This window comes from Benincasa hispida, chromosome 3 (assembly GCF_027475165.1).
Source record: "Benincasa hispida cultivar pf3 chromosome 3, pf3_genome.v1.1, whole genome shotgun sequence".
NCBI lineage: Eukaryota > Viridiplantae > Streptophyta > Magnoliopsida > Cucurbitales > Cucurbitaceae > Benincasa > Benincasa hispida.
The window spans coordinates 24,725,504-24,741,320 of record NC_143480.1 but is presented as its reverse complement, the minus strand read 5'-3'; the positions used below and the strand labels follow the sequence as shown (position 1 = coordinate 24,741,320).

General features: G+C 30.3%; 2 protein-coding genes across 6 annotated transcripts; one reads left to right on the top strand and one right to left on the bottom strand.

Annotated features, from left to right (window-relative positions):
* Window positions 1–3,204: 3,204 nt before the first annotated feature.
* On the bottom strand, window positions 3,205–7,968 carry LOC150037148 (uncharacterized). Of its 5 annotated transcripts, none has more exons than XM_090311650.1 (6): window positions 7,616–7,968; window positions 6,200–6,353; window positions 5,445–5,514; window positions 3,668–4,880; window positions 3,370–3,514; window positions 3,205–3,280 (listed from the first exon to the last, which is right to left on the bottom strand). In XM_090311650.1, exons 2-4 carry the CDS (start codon window positions 6,329–6,331, stop codon window positions 4,675–4,677), a joined length of 408 nt encoding a protein of 135 aa, XP_090167776.1. In that variant the 5' UTR covers window positions 6,332–6,353; window positions 7,616–7,968; the 3' UTR covers window positions 3,205–3,280; window positions 3,370–3,514; window positions 3,668–4,674. The 5 variants fall into 5 exon arrangements, with proteins under 5 accessions (XP_090167776.1, XP_090167777.1, XP_090167778.1 ...); XM_090311651.1 differs by having other exon boundaries at window positions 3,205–3,514; window positions 3,668–3,818; window positions 4,570–4,880; XM_090311652.1 differs by having other exon boundaries at window positions 3,205–3,514; window positions 3,668–3,818; window positions 4,698–4,880.
* A 5,628-nt stretch (window positions 7,969–13,596) lies between these two features.
* On the top strand, window positions 13,597–15,616 carry LOC120073485 (transcription factor NAI1-like). Its single transcript, XM_039026330.2, has 3 exons — window positions 13,597–14,094; window positions 14,881–15,264; window positions 15,491–15,616. The coding sequence occupies exons 1-3, from the start codon at window positions 13,687–13,689 to the stop codon at window positions 15,563–15,565; spliced, it is 867 nt and encodes a 288-aa protein (XP_038882258.2). The 5' UTR covers window positions 13,597–13,686; the 3' UTR covers window positions 15,566–15,616.
* The last annotated feature ends 201 nt before the right edge of the window (window positions 15,617–15,817 follow it).

The following is a 15,817-nucleotide window of genomic DNA, read 5'->3' as shown; positions in this document are numbered from 1 at the left end:
TGCCAGGCGTCTTAGTCTAGAATTATAAAGTTAACTAATGGAATCTTGAAGCATGATTTTGTCATTATATTTTATTTGTTGCATGACAGTTACAAGTATTATGAGCATGTTCAAATTTCTAATCAGTACTGATATTATGTATGTGATGCATGAATAGACCAGTAGAATGGTTTATTGTCTCGTCTTGACGCATGTTTTATTTCAGAAGACCTACGGGTCTAGTATCATGTTTGACGGTGTGCCTACGGGCCGCTAGACATGCGTGAACCGATAGGTTTATGTTCATGTTATTATCATGTTTGACGGTGTGTCTACTGGCCGCTAGACATGCGTGAGTCGACGGGTTCACGTTCATGTTATTATCATGTTTGACGGTGTGCCTACGGGCCGCTAAATATGCGTTTCAAGGCAAGATAGTACGTCTTTTGGTTTTCCTTTCATCATCAAAAACCGATGTAGTTGTATAAGCCACGGGCTATCTTTCTTTGCTCGTGGATGCATAGCCTGATCCCGGTAATGGGATCACTTACTAAGTATTTTATACTCAACATTTCTTAATTTATGTTTTTCAGGTAATGATGTGAACGGACCGGCGGGTGACGAGAGGGATATGTGATCATGCTATATGGGACATGTAAATCGCTTCCGCTCAGTTTACATTTTCAAGCTATATAAAAGTTTTGATTTGAACTCAATGTTGGTCAAAATTTTATTTTTTTAAGTTATTTTTTTTTCATTTGGGTCCCCAAACAAAGGTTTTACTTATTTGTTATTTATTTTGGAAAACTGTGTTTATTATTTTAATAAAATTTATTTTCCTCAATGGTCAAAATGTTTTGAATATAAATGTGTAATTATGAGTAATGACCGTTATCGGAGTACTCAAAAGGTCGAGTCGTTACAACGTTGTTTATTGTTTAAGACTTATTATTTCAATGCGATGACCTAGGTAACTTGACCTTAATTATGAGCTAACTATGAACTCTTGTTTATTTGGGATTATTCTTAGATTTGCATGGGTGAGGATTGACTCAACAGCGCCGGCTCAATAAGCCTTCCTTTTCAGGGGTAAGATGGGTAGATAGCTGGGGACATAGGGTGCAAGACAAAATTCACTCCTACCCGCTTTTAGGGATAGTAAGAGGTTGTTTCTTTAAGTGCTGACTCTAGGTCTTGAATAAGGGGCCCACCCTCTTACTAGCCCTAAAGGAACTCAATTTAGTGTTTGGATTACAAACCAATTGTTCATCAGAGGATCAGTAGGACTTAAGGAGCAAGATGTAATCTCGAGGGTAACGAACAACTTGTGAAGGGTTAACTTACTAATCATGGTTATATCGAGTGAACATAATATATCTACAGAGAGAGGAGTGCAGCTACTGGACTTTAGTGAAGTGACCCGGTAGTAAACGAATGGTGGTTAATTAGGTTAAAGAGTTTAGTTGGTTAATCGCAGATCGTTGGAGCCCATGATCTGTAGGTCCATGAGGTCCTCCTATTAGTTCATATCGGACTAAACCTTAGAACAGTGTAACGAACGAATTTGAAGTGTTTAAATTCGATTTTTGGAGCAAAGCATTAAATATATCAATATATTTAACCTAATGTTTAATTGTGAATTAAACGTAAAGAGAGAGAAAATAAGAGACATTTAAATAAGATTTAAATATCAAGATTATGAATATAGTTTCATATAAATTGGGATAAGTGTTGGATTTAATATAAAATTAAATTAATTAAATTGTTTAATGAATTATTTAATATTAATTTAATTTTTAAAAATTAATTATTAGAATTAATTTTGAAATTAAATGGATTTGGTCAAAATTGCATTATAAGTCAATTTGTTGACTAAGTAAAAATGCAATGGAAGTCAAACTATTGACTTTTGATTTTTGAAAGTCAAAAAGTCAAATTTGTTAACTTTGGACTTTGAAAGTCAAACTTTGACCAAGTTCGTGGAAAGATCCAATATTTGTGAGTGGGGATTGTCAACTTTTGCATGGCTAAGTGTTGTCTTCATTTGAAGACACTTGTGCCACTAAATCCCACATTTTGAGTTAATAAAATTTTGAATGTCAAATTCTCATCAAACTCAAAGTTGCATGTTTGCATGTAATGGTTTTTAAAATGAGTGTTTAATGCTTTTGAAGACTTCTTGGCCATAGTGGGCTTAAATGAGATTATGATAATATCATCCCATTTTTTCTCAAAGCTTTAGTTTTTTTCTCTCCAAATTAGTCACTTACCGGATTCCACCATCCGGTTCTAAGGCAGACAAATAGTCAGGAAGACTCTCATGGTGGTTTACGAATCGTTCGTTAGGAGATTGGAGCTGATTTGGAGAAGATTCAAAGACTACAAAAGTTGTATTCTTTTCCCTTTTTACTTATTTGATTGCATGCATGCTTATCTTTATAATTAATCTAATTAAGGTACTTTAGATCCGTTTTTCTTCCTCTGCACATGTGTTCTTTCCATCACAAGCGATGTCATATGAGAGTGTATAAACAAACAAATATAAGTTGCGTTAATATAAGCAATTTATAAATAACGATAGAAATGACTCAACCCATAAACAATTACCATAGCTGCACAATAGTCATTGTAATGATCTCAAATTTCAATGCTAAACTAAGGAACATTACCACATTTTAATCTACAACTAACTTTATAACTCTTATATTTTATAAAAATTTCGGTAATATGACAACACTACCACAACAATACAAAAAAGCATTACTTTAACACCTGTTTAAAGAAATGCATTTCCAACAATATTTAAACAACAATTTTCTCTCAACAGAACAAATAACAAAGTTTATAAGACCAATCACACTGTATATGATTCACAGCCAAAATGCTGCATATGAATCCAAAAACAAAACTTTAGAAACAATCACACTGCATATGAATTCAAAGACAAACTTTAGAAACAATCACACTGCATATGATTCACAGCCAAAATGCTGAAACACATTCAAATTTGGATTTAATGGCTAGGCAGGCAAAGGATATTTAATATGAATAAGATCATAAGACCAACAAGACAATTAAAGATATTCGAAGTTTATAAACATTGGTACAATAAGCAAAGAAACATACTTCAACCCTTTTTCTGTATCGCCAAACAATTTTTTCTGTTCCGCTTTGTTATCAGTTGTGTTGGATGAGTGAACAACAGAGCCAAGACATACCACAATCGAAAAGCAAGCAACACCAGGGAAAAGTACCCCAGCTCTATTAATTTTGTCATCAAGAAAGTAGTTCACGGTTGTACCTTATATATAAAAATAGTAGATGAATGGGCAAACTTATTTTTCCATCAGAGGTAGTCATTGTAAGAGATAAAAAGACAAGAGATATAACCATTTTAGAGAGGGAGCAAAGATCAGAAAGGCAAAGTGTGCCAAGACTTGATGAACAGATGGAAAAACTCCCCAAACTAGAACGACCTTCCATCTTAAGATTCTTAAGACAATGTTTATCGGCAAAAAATCGAAGAAGTTCACCACTGCATTTTATAAATAAAAAGAAATGGCCAAACATCAGTCATTGGACCACATTTTCTATTATAAACTTTAGCTGTCAGTATTCTACTAATAAAAAAGAACAAATAAAAATAACTCAATACAAAACAAGGAAAGACATATGTATACAAAATTACCTTGTGATGCGATTTATTGATGATTGAGACTTAGTGATCTCCAGAACTTTAATTCGGAATGAAAGGGTTCGCTTTGACCGTTAAGAGTAGGTAACCCGTTCCCTGTGTCTTTATTTCTATTGCATTCTATCTCATCGTATCAAATTCTGTTCTGCGATATTTGAGAATCACCGATTAGGACAAGAGAATGCAATGCAAGCCCAGCAAATTTAGAGGAAAATTGTTGAACAAGAACAACAAAGACAACCCCATTGTATGACAGTGGAAAAATTTGATCAAAATTTAAAGTCATCAACTACAAGTGCTACAATAAATGGTTAAGCAAGAGATAACATAAGATTCGACGATGATAATGAAGAATTAACCTAACCCACAATGCATGAATGACCCACAAACTACCATAGTGCAGCCGGATTCATTTAGACAAATAATGCATAAATATAAACTAACAATGATGCCTAAGAAGTTCCATTACCATAAACCACTCAATGGAAGTCATAAACAATTAAGCTATGACTACCATAAATGCAGGATAGTAATAACATTCCAATACTGAATCTAATCCAAAACTTTAGAACAAATAGACTTTTAAGATAAGCATCTTATAAATATTTCCTTGTACTTGTTATTAATGTTGTTATGAAGTCCTTTTTGTGCTAGGTGCACCTTCTCCACTTGTCAACCTTCTTAAAACATGTCCAATGCAATCTTCCTATCTAGCCTGGAAAAACTTGTCAACCTTCTTAATGTTGTTATGAAGTATGATGAGTATTGACTCTTTGTTTCTTTGTTTCTTCTCTTGACGAGTTGTAAGAATTATGTAAATATTTTTAGTATACTGGAAAAATAAACTCTTTTCACAAAGAATAGTGCACACTGAGCAAGTTTGTCTTGGATGTTACCTAGAAGGCTTGTGAGTTGTCAATTTTATAGTCCAAAAGCATATTCAACTCCACGAACTACAATCTATCAAACTCTCTCTCTTTCCTTCAAGTAACTCTTGTAAATTACCTCCAACTATAGTACATACATTTTGTTAAGAAGTGAAAGAATGAGATCTGCTCCTTTGTGAATGTCACCTGAAATATGCAATATAATTGGGTAGTTAAGACACCTGACAAATTTTGCCAGAAGCCACAATACCTATGCATTGCCAAGTCTTGTAACCTCCTTAGCTTTCTTGAACGAGAATACCCTTCGACATAGTTGCAATCTGAAAGGAGAAGAAAAGAGAAACAAGAAGCAAAAGCCACGATAACACCTAAGAAGTCTAATTCCATATCAATATAAAAGTAAAAGAACAAATGAATAAACTAGCAATGGCAACGAAGAATGAAGTGTTTATGCATGAGTCCAATTAAAGAGCTCAGTCATTATTACATCAATCATATCCCACCCAATAGCCAAAAACATATATTTTTAGAAACGTGAAGCTCCATGGGAGATTTTATATTCTAAACTACACACCTACATATTTTACACCTAAATTTCAAACAACATGTCACTCAAAATCAAAAGCATGTACCTAAATGGTACCTAAACAGTTGGTATATTCTACAGCAAATAACATCCTAAAAACATGTATGAATAACTTATCAATTCGAGCAACTAAATGTTATCAATGTGAAGAAAAAAACTAATTAGGAACATAATAAATAATGCAAAAGGCATAACCATAAACAACAAAACTTACAGACTTACAAACACAAGAAACTAAACAAATTTATCTCTTCAAACAACAAAATTGTATTTTGGAATAGAAGAGAAAACTACTCACCTCGATAAGCAACACTACAATTCTCAATCCAAATTTCATTTCCTCGAACAAAAGTCAACTTTCTTGAAATCTATAAAATCAAAACAAAGTTTAGATATTAGAACTAATATGAGTTCAATAGAAATCACAAACTTTTCAATCCGAGCAAAAAAACGTTATCATAAAGATAATATTAGTTTTAATCATTATGAGCTTTGTTATGTAACCCTTATGAGTTTTGATAAATTTTTTTTATTGTATAGATTTCAAGAAAGTTTTATTGCATTGAAATCACAAAGACAATCCAAGAAATGTCACATTTGAAGGCAATCAAAGAGCGAAATGATATTGTTGAATCATATAATAAAATTGAATCACCAACTCAATTTCTAGAGTTCCACAATTATCCCTCCCACTTATGACCAAAGAATAGGTCCATTTTGCCAAACATGACCAATCATCAACTATAAAGACTAAAACTTTACAAGTATCTAATCAAAACAACAATCAAAAGAAATTCAAAACTATGTTTCCATCAATATAGCAATATAAAAAGAAATTCAAAACTACATTTCCATCAATCTAAACAACAACAATCTTCTTCTAACAATAACAAGGAAAAATTACGTAATAAAAATACAAAATATAAAAATCTTGTTATAAACAACCACATAGAAGCTCGAATCGCATAAAAAAAATCCAAAGTATGGTAAAACATAAGCATAACCATATGAAAGAAGAAAGGAGGAAATTAGCATCCAAAATCTAAAACTTACATGATCCAATGACGACAAAAATGAAGAATCCAAGAAGAATAGGGCCAACAGGATAGTCATTTCCCTTCTTTGTAGCAGTCTCAAACACAACCCCTCTTCAAAATGTTCTTCTTGAACCTTTCCACCTTCCATTCCGCAAGATGCGTGATGTCGTCTACAAAACCCATCAATCAAATCAAATCAAATCATAAATCAAAAAATCTGCAATGCCAACATCATGATCCAAGAGATTGAAAAAAACTGTGTGATCAAAAATTAAACTACAAGCTTTACAAGTCTAGGAAAATCATTAAACTCATAACTTGGTACTCTATAAAGAAAATGAATGAGTACTTAAGTTAATATATAGATTTATATATATAGTAAAAGAACTGACTTGTCATATTACTTTCCTCGTAAATGCATCTTGGGGTAAATTAGGTTCATTGACAAGTTAAGAAGATTGCTATATGAATCATTGAAAACCTATATATAGAAGAATCTATTTACAAATATGTAAAAAAAATGACAATGAACAAGGATCAACCATAACTTGTTCCATGAACCAAATAAAAATGACTCACACAAATAACATGAATTTTATGCATTGAAAAATAAGTTAATATCACAAGATCAGGAGAAAATCATGAAAATGGCCCAAATACCAAACTTGAAACATTTCAATAACACAAAATCTCTATACATAAGGATCCATATATAAATGTATGAGAAGTCTAATATGTCAGAATTTTAAATTGCTAAGTATTTAGTCCGATAACAAGATGCACAAGCAAATCAATTATTTCATTAGAGATTTGCTAGCTAAATCATTCACATTTGGAATATTAAATAAAAATGTTAATGTCCAAGAGAGATTTAAAACCTATAAGTTTCAAACGATCTAGTTAAAGTAAAATAATCATCTAATTACAAATTTGATCACATGAACTCTATTCTAGATGTTCACAAACGCACGACCATAGGTCTACTAAAAAACATAGAAAAAGTCAAAATGAAGTGCTCAAATTCATTTGTTAAGAATATTAATTAAACTAGATTTGAGTATGAGAAGCATTCCATGCAAATTAAACACGTACAGGTCAGTTGAAAATACGATGATTATGAATCTCGTATCAATTTATAGTAATATTAGCGCCACAATCCAATCATAAACACATCTTAAAGTATTAAAGTCATGACTAAACATATTTGAAATCAAGATATCAAAATCAATTCAAATCCTTGCAAAAAATATAATTTGGATTCATCCATACTTTAAACTAGAAAAAGATTGACCTCTAGTTTTTGAGACAATATAATCAAGTCTTGTCATTGTTCAACTCTATTACATAGGAAAAAATCCATAAGAAAAGCTAAAATTAGAGAAAGGACGAAAGAAAATTAGATTATGGGGGCTTCAACCCCAAATGAATTTACCTAAAAAAAAAAAAAAGAAATATTTATATTGCAGCTAATAGCTTCACGATGCCCTTATAAGTTTAAAACCCACTAAATTAACCAATCTGGGGCTCTGAATTTTGGACGGAAAAGCTGGACGAATGGATAACTACAGATCTACAGAAGGTAGAGACCCACGACTACAGATTTGCATTGTTGAAGATTGATAAAGACCCACAGAAACTGACAAAGACTGACGGGCGGATGACGACTGAGACGATGCCCAAGGAGAGACCCAAACGTGACGGAGACGAACGGACGACGGACAACCTGATTTGCACGACCACGGATGGATAGGTTTTGGGTAAGAGAGAAATGAAAAGGTTTGGGCGTGTAGGCGCGAGTTGAAAATGAGAAAAGGGATTTTTCAATAAAGTAAGAAAAAAAATTAGACCCATTAAAGCCTATCTTCAATGTCGGTTTAAAACTGACATTAAATATCCATTTTTCTAAAACCGACATTGTATATCTGGTTTCACTTTTTTCAACTGACATTAAAGCCCAAAATTCTTGTAGTGATCATTTCACGGTCCGATCTTATACTAACTTTTTGTAGGATATCCCCACTTGTATGTCTCTACATGCATGATTATGATCAAATCGCTTGGAACACTTTACAAATCTGATAACAATTACAAAGTGGGTCATATCCGTAGTGTCACAATGATAAAACACCAACCCTATCTATATACTACAAACTATTTAGGTTATTATTTAAACATGATCAACCTGTATATCTACCACATACTGTTCACGTTTCATAAGATAACCTTGGATCTTTCTTTAATGGATAACATATATAAAATTATCAACAATTATTTCAAATAACATATTAACTACAAGGCTATAGGGCATACATCCCAACAATTTATTCTTGGTGTTTCGATCTAATTCATTCCGAAACTTTGAAGGTAAGTTGTAATACGTTTGATTTTGATCCTATTTGCATTTAACTTTATTCTAATCTAACTATAGTTTGTTATCTTATTTGTAGAGCTCAAACTAATTGCACAATTCCTTCAATAATTAGTTTGAGGTTCATTAGTTTTACATTGGAGTCTATTTTTTATAGTCTAAATTTTGTTCAATTGTTGGAGAATATTTTGTGATATACTGAGTGTTATTCATTGCTATGTATTTTTTTACATTACATAGACATTTTTGTGGATATTATTATTTCATTTATAAGCGGTAAATTAGACTTAACCATAAAAAATGTTTGCAAAAAACGAGTTTGCACAAACAAAAAATGTTTTATTAGTGTAAAATGTAAAGAATTAAACGTTTGCAAAAAATACAACAAAATCATTAACCATAAAAATTGAAATTCATATTTCACCAATGGGCAAGAAACGAGATAAGAATTTGTTTTGTTTTGTTTTAATTAACATTTATGGTTGAGTTAAAATTAATTGACAGTTAAAAATTGAGGGTTAGGGATTAGAAAAAATTTTCATTTTATTATAATAAGACATGTCTTGGGATGTAGATCAAATTGTTATGCAATTGAGTGTTCAAGTTGTGTGGTGAAAATATGTTACGTTTTTCAAGAAAGAAAAATAAAAAGTTGTTCAATTTTTAAGCTTCTTTAGTGTTCATGATTGAGTACTAAGTAGTTGTGAAAAATTTACATTTGTTTGGAATATGATTGGTGCTTAGGAATGGAAAAAATATATGTAATGTAATTGAGTGTTAAAAGATTGAATTCAAAATTGTGTCTAGTATATATGTTTACGTTATAGGAATTTGTTATGTTTTAAGAATTGTGAAAAAAGAATAGAACATTTTTTAGTATTAAAAAATTTAGGAAAATATGTGTAGTTGGAAATTTTAAAAAATTGAGAAAAAATTCCAAGAAAAAATCAATTTCATTTAGAAAAATTGTACCAGATACCTAAATTCAACTCTGTATTCCAAACACAGACTGACTCAACTTAACTCAACACTCCAAACACAAATTGTATAATAGAGACCATAATAAAGAAAAGCCCTCATAAAGAATTCCCTTTATATTTATGGCATAATCACTAAAAAAAATGAAAATTACATTTTAAAGATAGTATTCAAATACCTTATAATATTTTTTTAAAAAGGTATTGAATATTGATAGTACAAGCACTATACTAGTTGAGTTATGCTCATTTTGACTACCTTATAAAATTTGATTTGAATGGGAGGGAACATCTTTATATATTAATAACTTGAAAATATTTTAATCGGATGCAAATAAAAAAATTGTTAACATTTAAAAACATTTGTTTACTTATCTTCTTAGGACATGTTTGTTTCAAGGGTTGGAATTAGATGGGTTAGGCATCCTAAGCCCAACTCTTGTTTGGGATAGGGTAAAGATTTAGGAAACTTTGGCTTCTTACATCTTTTCCCATACTCAAACCCATGGGTTTTACACTTTTTTTTTTTTTTTCTAATTTAATTTAGGAAGTACGTCAGCTCACCTCTGGACACCACCTTCGGTGACCACCGTCATCCAACTCCGGCGACCGCTGCTAGCTAACTCCGACCGCCACCTGGATGACCATTGTTGGCCAACCTCCGACTGCCACCTCCAACGATCGCCACTAGCTAACTTTGATCACCACTGACCAACCTCTGGCAACCCCTCTTGCCCCCACACTGACGAAATGCTTGTCACCAACTCCATCGACCAACCTCTGAATGTCACTTCTGGCGACCGCCACCGACCAACTTTGAAAAATATTAATAAAAACACTCTTAATATATAACAAACTAAACAAAGTTTTATATAAAAATACTTTTAAGAAAGAGTTGCCAAATACACGTGTGTTTTTATTTTAAGGAGTTTTTATCAAAAGTGTTAAAATAAAAATGAATTTTTGAAAGATATTTTTGTATTTTTTTTCTAAGTCATTCCAAACATGTCATTAGATTGCAATTATATGATTAGGTATTTATTTAGGCTTTATGTGTAGAAAACCCTAATTTAATTTAGTAACATTTTTTTTTGTCAATTTAACTAGATCAAAGACTTAGAATCATTTTCTAAATGTATAGGTTTAAAATGTTTAAAACAACTTAGCAACCAAATAAAAATTTAATTCCTCAAATTTAATTTGATAAAAAAAATTTATAGTTTTTTAATAATTGAATTCAATATTAAAGTACTAGTTTATTTCAATTTGAAGTTAACTGGTAAAAAAATGATTATTTTCAAATTAGTTAAAGTGACAAAAGTCTAATAAAAATTTTATTTCAAAATCCAGTAAAATTAAAATATCATATTATTAAAACAATAGATTAAATAAAATTATAATTTTAGTCAAAATCTCTATTTAAAAAATTCGTAAAGAAAATATTCTTCTAATTTTTTTTAATTTTATTTTAAACTTAACTATATTAAAATAATTAAGATGAAAAATTTATACCAATCTATAATTTAACCCGTGATTAAATATAAAATTTTTTTTACAAACTAAAGCTTTATGAACATGCACTTCATTCCCATGTTACTTAAGCATGCACTCTAAATATAGACTTTTTAAACTCATATTTCCAAAACCTACACACCAAATATAAACACAGTTTTCTAAAACTCAGACTACCTAGATCTTCTAATTTAACTCCCTATGCTTAATATTTTCAGACTTATGATTCTAAGCCTGTGCGTCAAATACCCTTAACATTTTAAAGGTCATAACACCCCATCTTATTTTGTTTTTCTCCCATCTTCCCATTCACACAATCAAATTTCTTTAGGAAAAAAAAAAAAAAAAAAAAAAAAAAACCTAAATTAAGACCAAAATATAATTTTTCTTTACTTATTTAAGAAAATTTATTTGATCATCTTTTTGCTAATTTGGTGAGGTTGGGATATATTAATATTGCTATTTATATAAATTTGAGTTGATCAAGATTTTAAAGGGAACGAACGCTGAATACTTTAGACCCCATTTGGTAATAATTTTATTATTGTTTTTTATTCTTAAAAATTAAGCCTATTTTCTCTCTATTTCTTACATTGATTTTCATTTTTTAAAAAAGTATAATGGTTGAATTTTTTTGCCAAATTTCAAAAACAAAAGCAACTTTTAAAAAGTAATTTTTTTTAATTTCAAAATTTGGCCTGGTTTTTTAAACCATTGATAGAAAATAATAACAAAGTAAGGAATTTGGCGGCTTAATTTTAAAAAACAAAAACAAAGAATAAAATGATTATCAAACGCGACCTTAGTTTATGAATTACAAACAAAGGATTTTTATGTACTTATGAAAGTTTTGAGTTTTGATTGATACAACTATTACGGATATAAATCATTATTTTTCACAATTATTTTGCAGTTCAAATTACAATGAGGGGAAGTGAAGATTCAGTGTCACTTTTAAAAGAGATTATTGGTGCTTTATAGGACTAATAGTCTAAATACAACTTGGGTATTGTGTGATATATATATATATATATATATATATATATATAAACTTGGATATAGAGTGAGCACAATTAAAGTCAAGATTTAAGACAACTAACATAGATATGGAAAACAACATAAGATAGAAACTTTCTGAACTATAAATAAATAAAAAATATAAAAATGATTGAACGTAGAAATATCAATTTAATCTTAAAAAGTATGTTCTATTAAACTTTAGACTTTAGATGATCCCAATTTCATCTTTTTCTTTTGAACTTGAAAGAAAGTTGCATCATTGCATGTGTTCTTTGTGAAAAGCAAATAATAATTTTATGTTTTGCAATGCCATATTTAGTCAAAAGAAATATTCTGGTTTCCCCACCATTATCATTTTTATTTTGTTTTGGGAAATAGTGTGAATTAATGGACCAAATTTCCAATTTTTTTGGGTGGGTGAAGGGAAGGAGAGATGGATGGCCATGAATGAACTTTTATGTCTCCAACAAAAGAAAAAAAAGAAAGTCCAATCTATCTTCTTTTCCATAAATCTGTAAGGAGGGCAAACAAAATCCCACATTAGTTAAAGAAAAGAGAATGATTATAGATATGTAAATGTGGACAATTACTTCGAGGTTTTTTTTTTTTTTTTTTTTTTTTTGGTAACCAAGAAGCTTGATTTTGTTGTTTTCAATACTATATACGATTTTAGAAACATTTCTAAAAAATGAAAAATGAGAAACATGAACAATTAGCAAACCATTTTGTTTTTAGAAAACTGAAACAAGAAATTAAAAGAAACAAGAAACGATTGAATCAATTGATTGGACCAAACAAACTCACTCCTTTTTTTTTTTTATTGTTGATCTCATTCTCATTCTTTATTTTGAATTTGCGCATCTATATCTTCTCCCTCATATATATATATATATATATATATATGAGACCCACAAGTTCACAACCTAATTTTTATTGATTATAAAAAAAATGTCCCTTATATATTCACTACTAATAATTTTTCTTCTAATAAAAATACATACTCATATATTATTTTATTAATAAAATTAAAATTATATATTTATTTTGTTAAATATTGGATCATTAATTATTTAATATAATCGTAAAGTTTGTGTTTATGTAATGAATATCAAATATATTTAAAAGGGTAAAGAAAAAGAAAAGTTCCCTAAAACCCTGGAATTAAAATGAAACAAAGAAGAGAAGTCGAAGAAAGAGCCTCCAAATGTGCAGTTCAAAATTCCCAATAACTTTTCACACCTACGATTTCACGTCAAGCCCTTCAAATATATATATAATCTTCACAAAAATAATGGCTACTTCATTCATTTTAAGTCAAAGGTAATAACAAATTCTTTTTTACATATATATCACAGGGTTTCTTTCATATGTTGTATATATCCTTTCATTTCTTGATTTTAATTAGCTTATATATCTTCATATATAGAGTGATTCTCAAGTGTCAACTTCCATTTTTTTTTCTCCCAGTTTGAAGCATATATATAACCTAGAACTGTTTCAATTCTTTGATGGAAATCTCATCCGCCAAATGTTTATCCGAACTAGTAAGGCTAAATTTAATTTTGATATATGTTGTTAATATATTTGGAATTGATTTAAACGAATTAATGTTTCGAGTTTTAGGAAATGATGGAGTGTTCATATGATGAATACGAGATGAAGAATTACTCTCATGATTACACAATACTGGATGAGCTGAACGAAAAAGTCAATAGTTTGACTTGTTCCCAGTTGATTTCATTTGGTGGGGATCATTATTCAGCTGAAATTGAGAATGATTTTGATTATGGGAGAATTAATTTAGATAAGGATTTGTCGTTTTTAATATCCGAAAGTTCCGATGAGAAACAAAATGGGAATTTAATTGGATTTGAAGAAGAAGGGAATGAAATTAAGAAGGGCGCAACAATAATAATGGGTGGAAATAATTGTGGAAATTATGGTAAAGAACATGTTATAGCTGAGAGAAGACGAAGAGAGAAGCTTAGACAAAACTTTCTTGCACTTTCAGCTCTCGTCCCTGGCCTCAACAAGGTAACAACTTTCCTCATAATATTCATTTCTTTCTTTTCTTTTCTTTTATTCATAATTTATTTAGGGTTAGTATCGGTTAGGCTTCGGACAACTCACTTCTCAGTATTTTAGTCTATAAGATATATTTTTACGTTTTATTTTGATAGAGAAAAATCTCTTAGATTCGATATGTGTGTGTGTGTCAAATTTTAAATTGCATATATGATTTGCATTAGCCTCCTCAAAGCTAAGGCTTTTGTGGAGGGTTTGAAAGCCCATTGAATGGAGTGGTTAGGTCTTTAACTCATTTTTTTGAAGGTTATTAATCTCCTCAATACAGATGAGATTTATTTTTCTGAATTATGGTGCTCTTTTTTTTTTTTTTTTTTTTTTTTTAATTTTCTTTAGTGTTTTTTTTTTGTCACATCGCTAGAGAAGAGAACAAAATTGTCCATGTTATTGCAGTTTTAACATCCTCTCTTTATTGTTCTTTGATCTCGAAAGAAGTTTTTTCAGATAGTATTTGCCTTGCGAAAGTAGCAGGTTGTGTATTTGTAGGTTGGTTTGTTTATTCATGTCTTGAAAAATGGGGGAGGGGGTTGATGTTACATTTTTTATTCTATGTGCTTTTATGTTAAGGTTTCAAGTGAAATTGGTTTTTATACTTTCATTCTTTGATTAGTTACTACTAGATATATGTAAGGATTAAAGAAAATATAGGGATATGAAGTAATGTATAATCAATAAAACTTTTAAGAAGGATCTCTAAATAGATATGAAATTAGACAACAATATTTTTGGTGAAAGAGGGACAAAGCTTCGGTGCTTGAGGGAGCAATCAAGTATGTTAAAGAGCTTCAAGAACGTCTCAAATGGGCTGAGGAAGAAGCAGCAGACCAGAAGAAAGTAATTAAATCTGTCGTGTTTGTGAAAAGAATCAATCTCGACTCCGACTCCGACGACAAAACCTCTTCATGGAACGAGAAGGGTTGCGGATTTTCGGTCCGACCAGTTCCTAATATAGAAACAAGAGTTTTTGGGAAGGATGTTCTGGTAAGAATTCATTGCAAGAAACACAAAGGATGTTTTACAAATATATTATGCCAAATAGAGAAGCTTAAGCTAACAGTTGTGAATAGCTGCGTTTTGCCATTTGGCCACTCCAGACTTGACATAACCATTGTTGCGAAGGTAAAACTCCCTTTCTCTATTATTATTAGGGATAAATTTGATTAATAAATGAGTAATACCAAGTAGCACTATTTCCATGCATCCCATTCGATTGCAAAGTGAAATATATATATATATGAAAATTTAATATGTGACTAGACACTTGAATGAGCTATACAAAAATGAGTACAACCTAAGATGCATCTAAATATATATTTTTTAATAAATATGGGTTACTTTGTTTCAGATGGAGGCTGATTTCTGCATGACAACGAGAAATCTTGGGGATAAGCTAAGAGAGACTTTGGTCGAGTTTATATAGAGGATTCTAATTAAACATTTTAATTTTATTGTTAATGGATTTGGCTTTGAGTAATAACATAAATTAATGTCGAGTGAAATCTCATACTTCTAATATATTGTTGGTATTGGATTAGCTGAATTAATATATGAATAATAATGATGTGTTTGGAGAGATTGATTGATCGTCTATTTATTTATTTTGAAGTTCCTACCTTTTATTTTTTAGAATTTTATTTTTCATGCATTTGCTATTGATCTTAATTGCTATTTT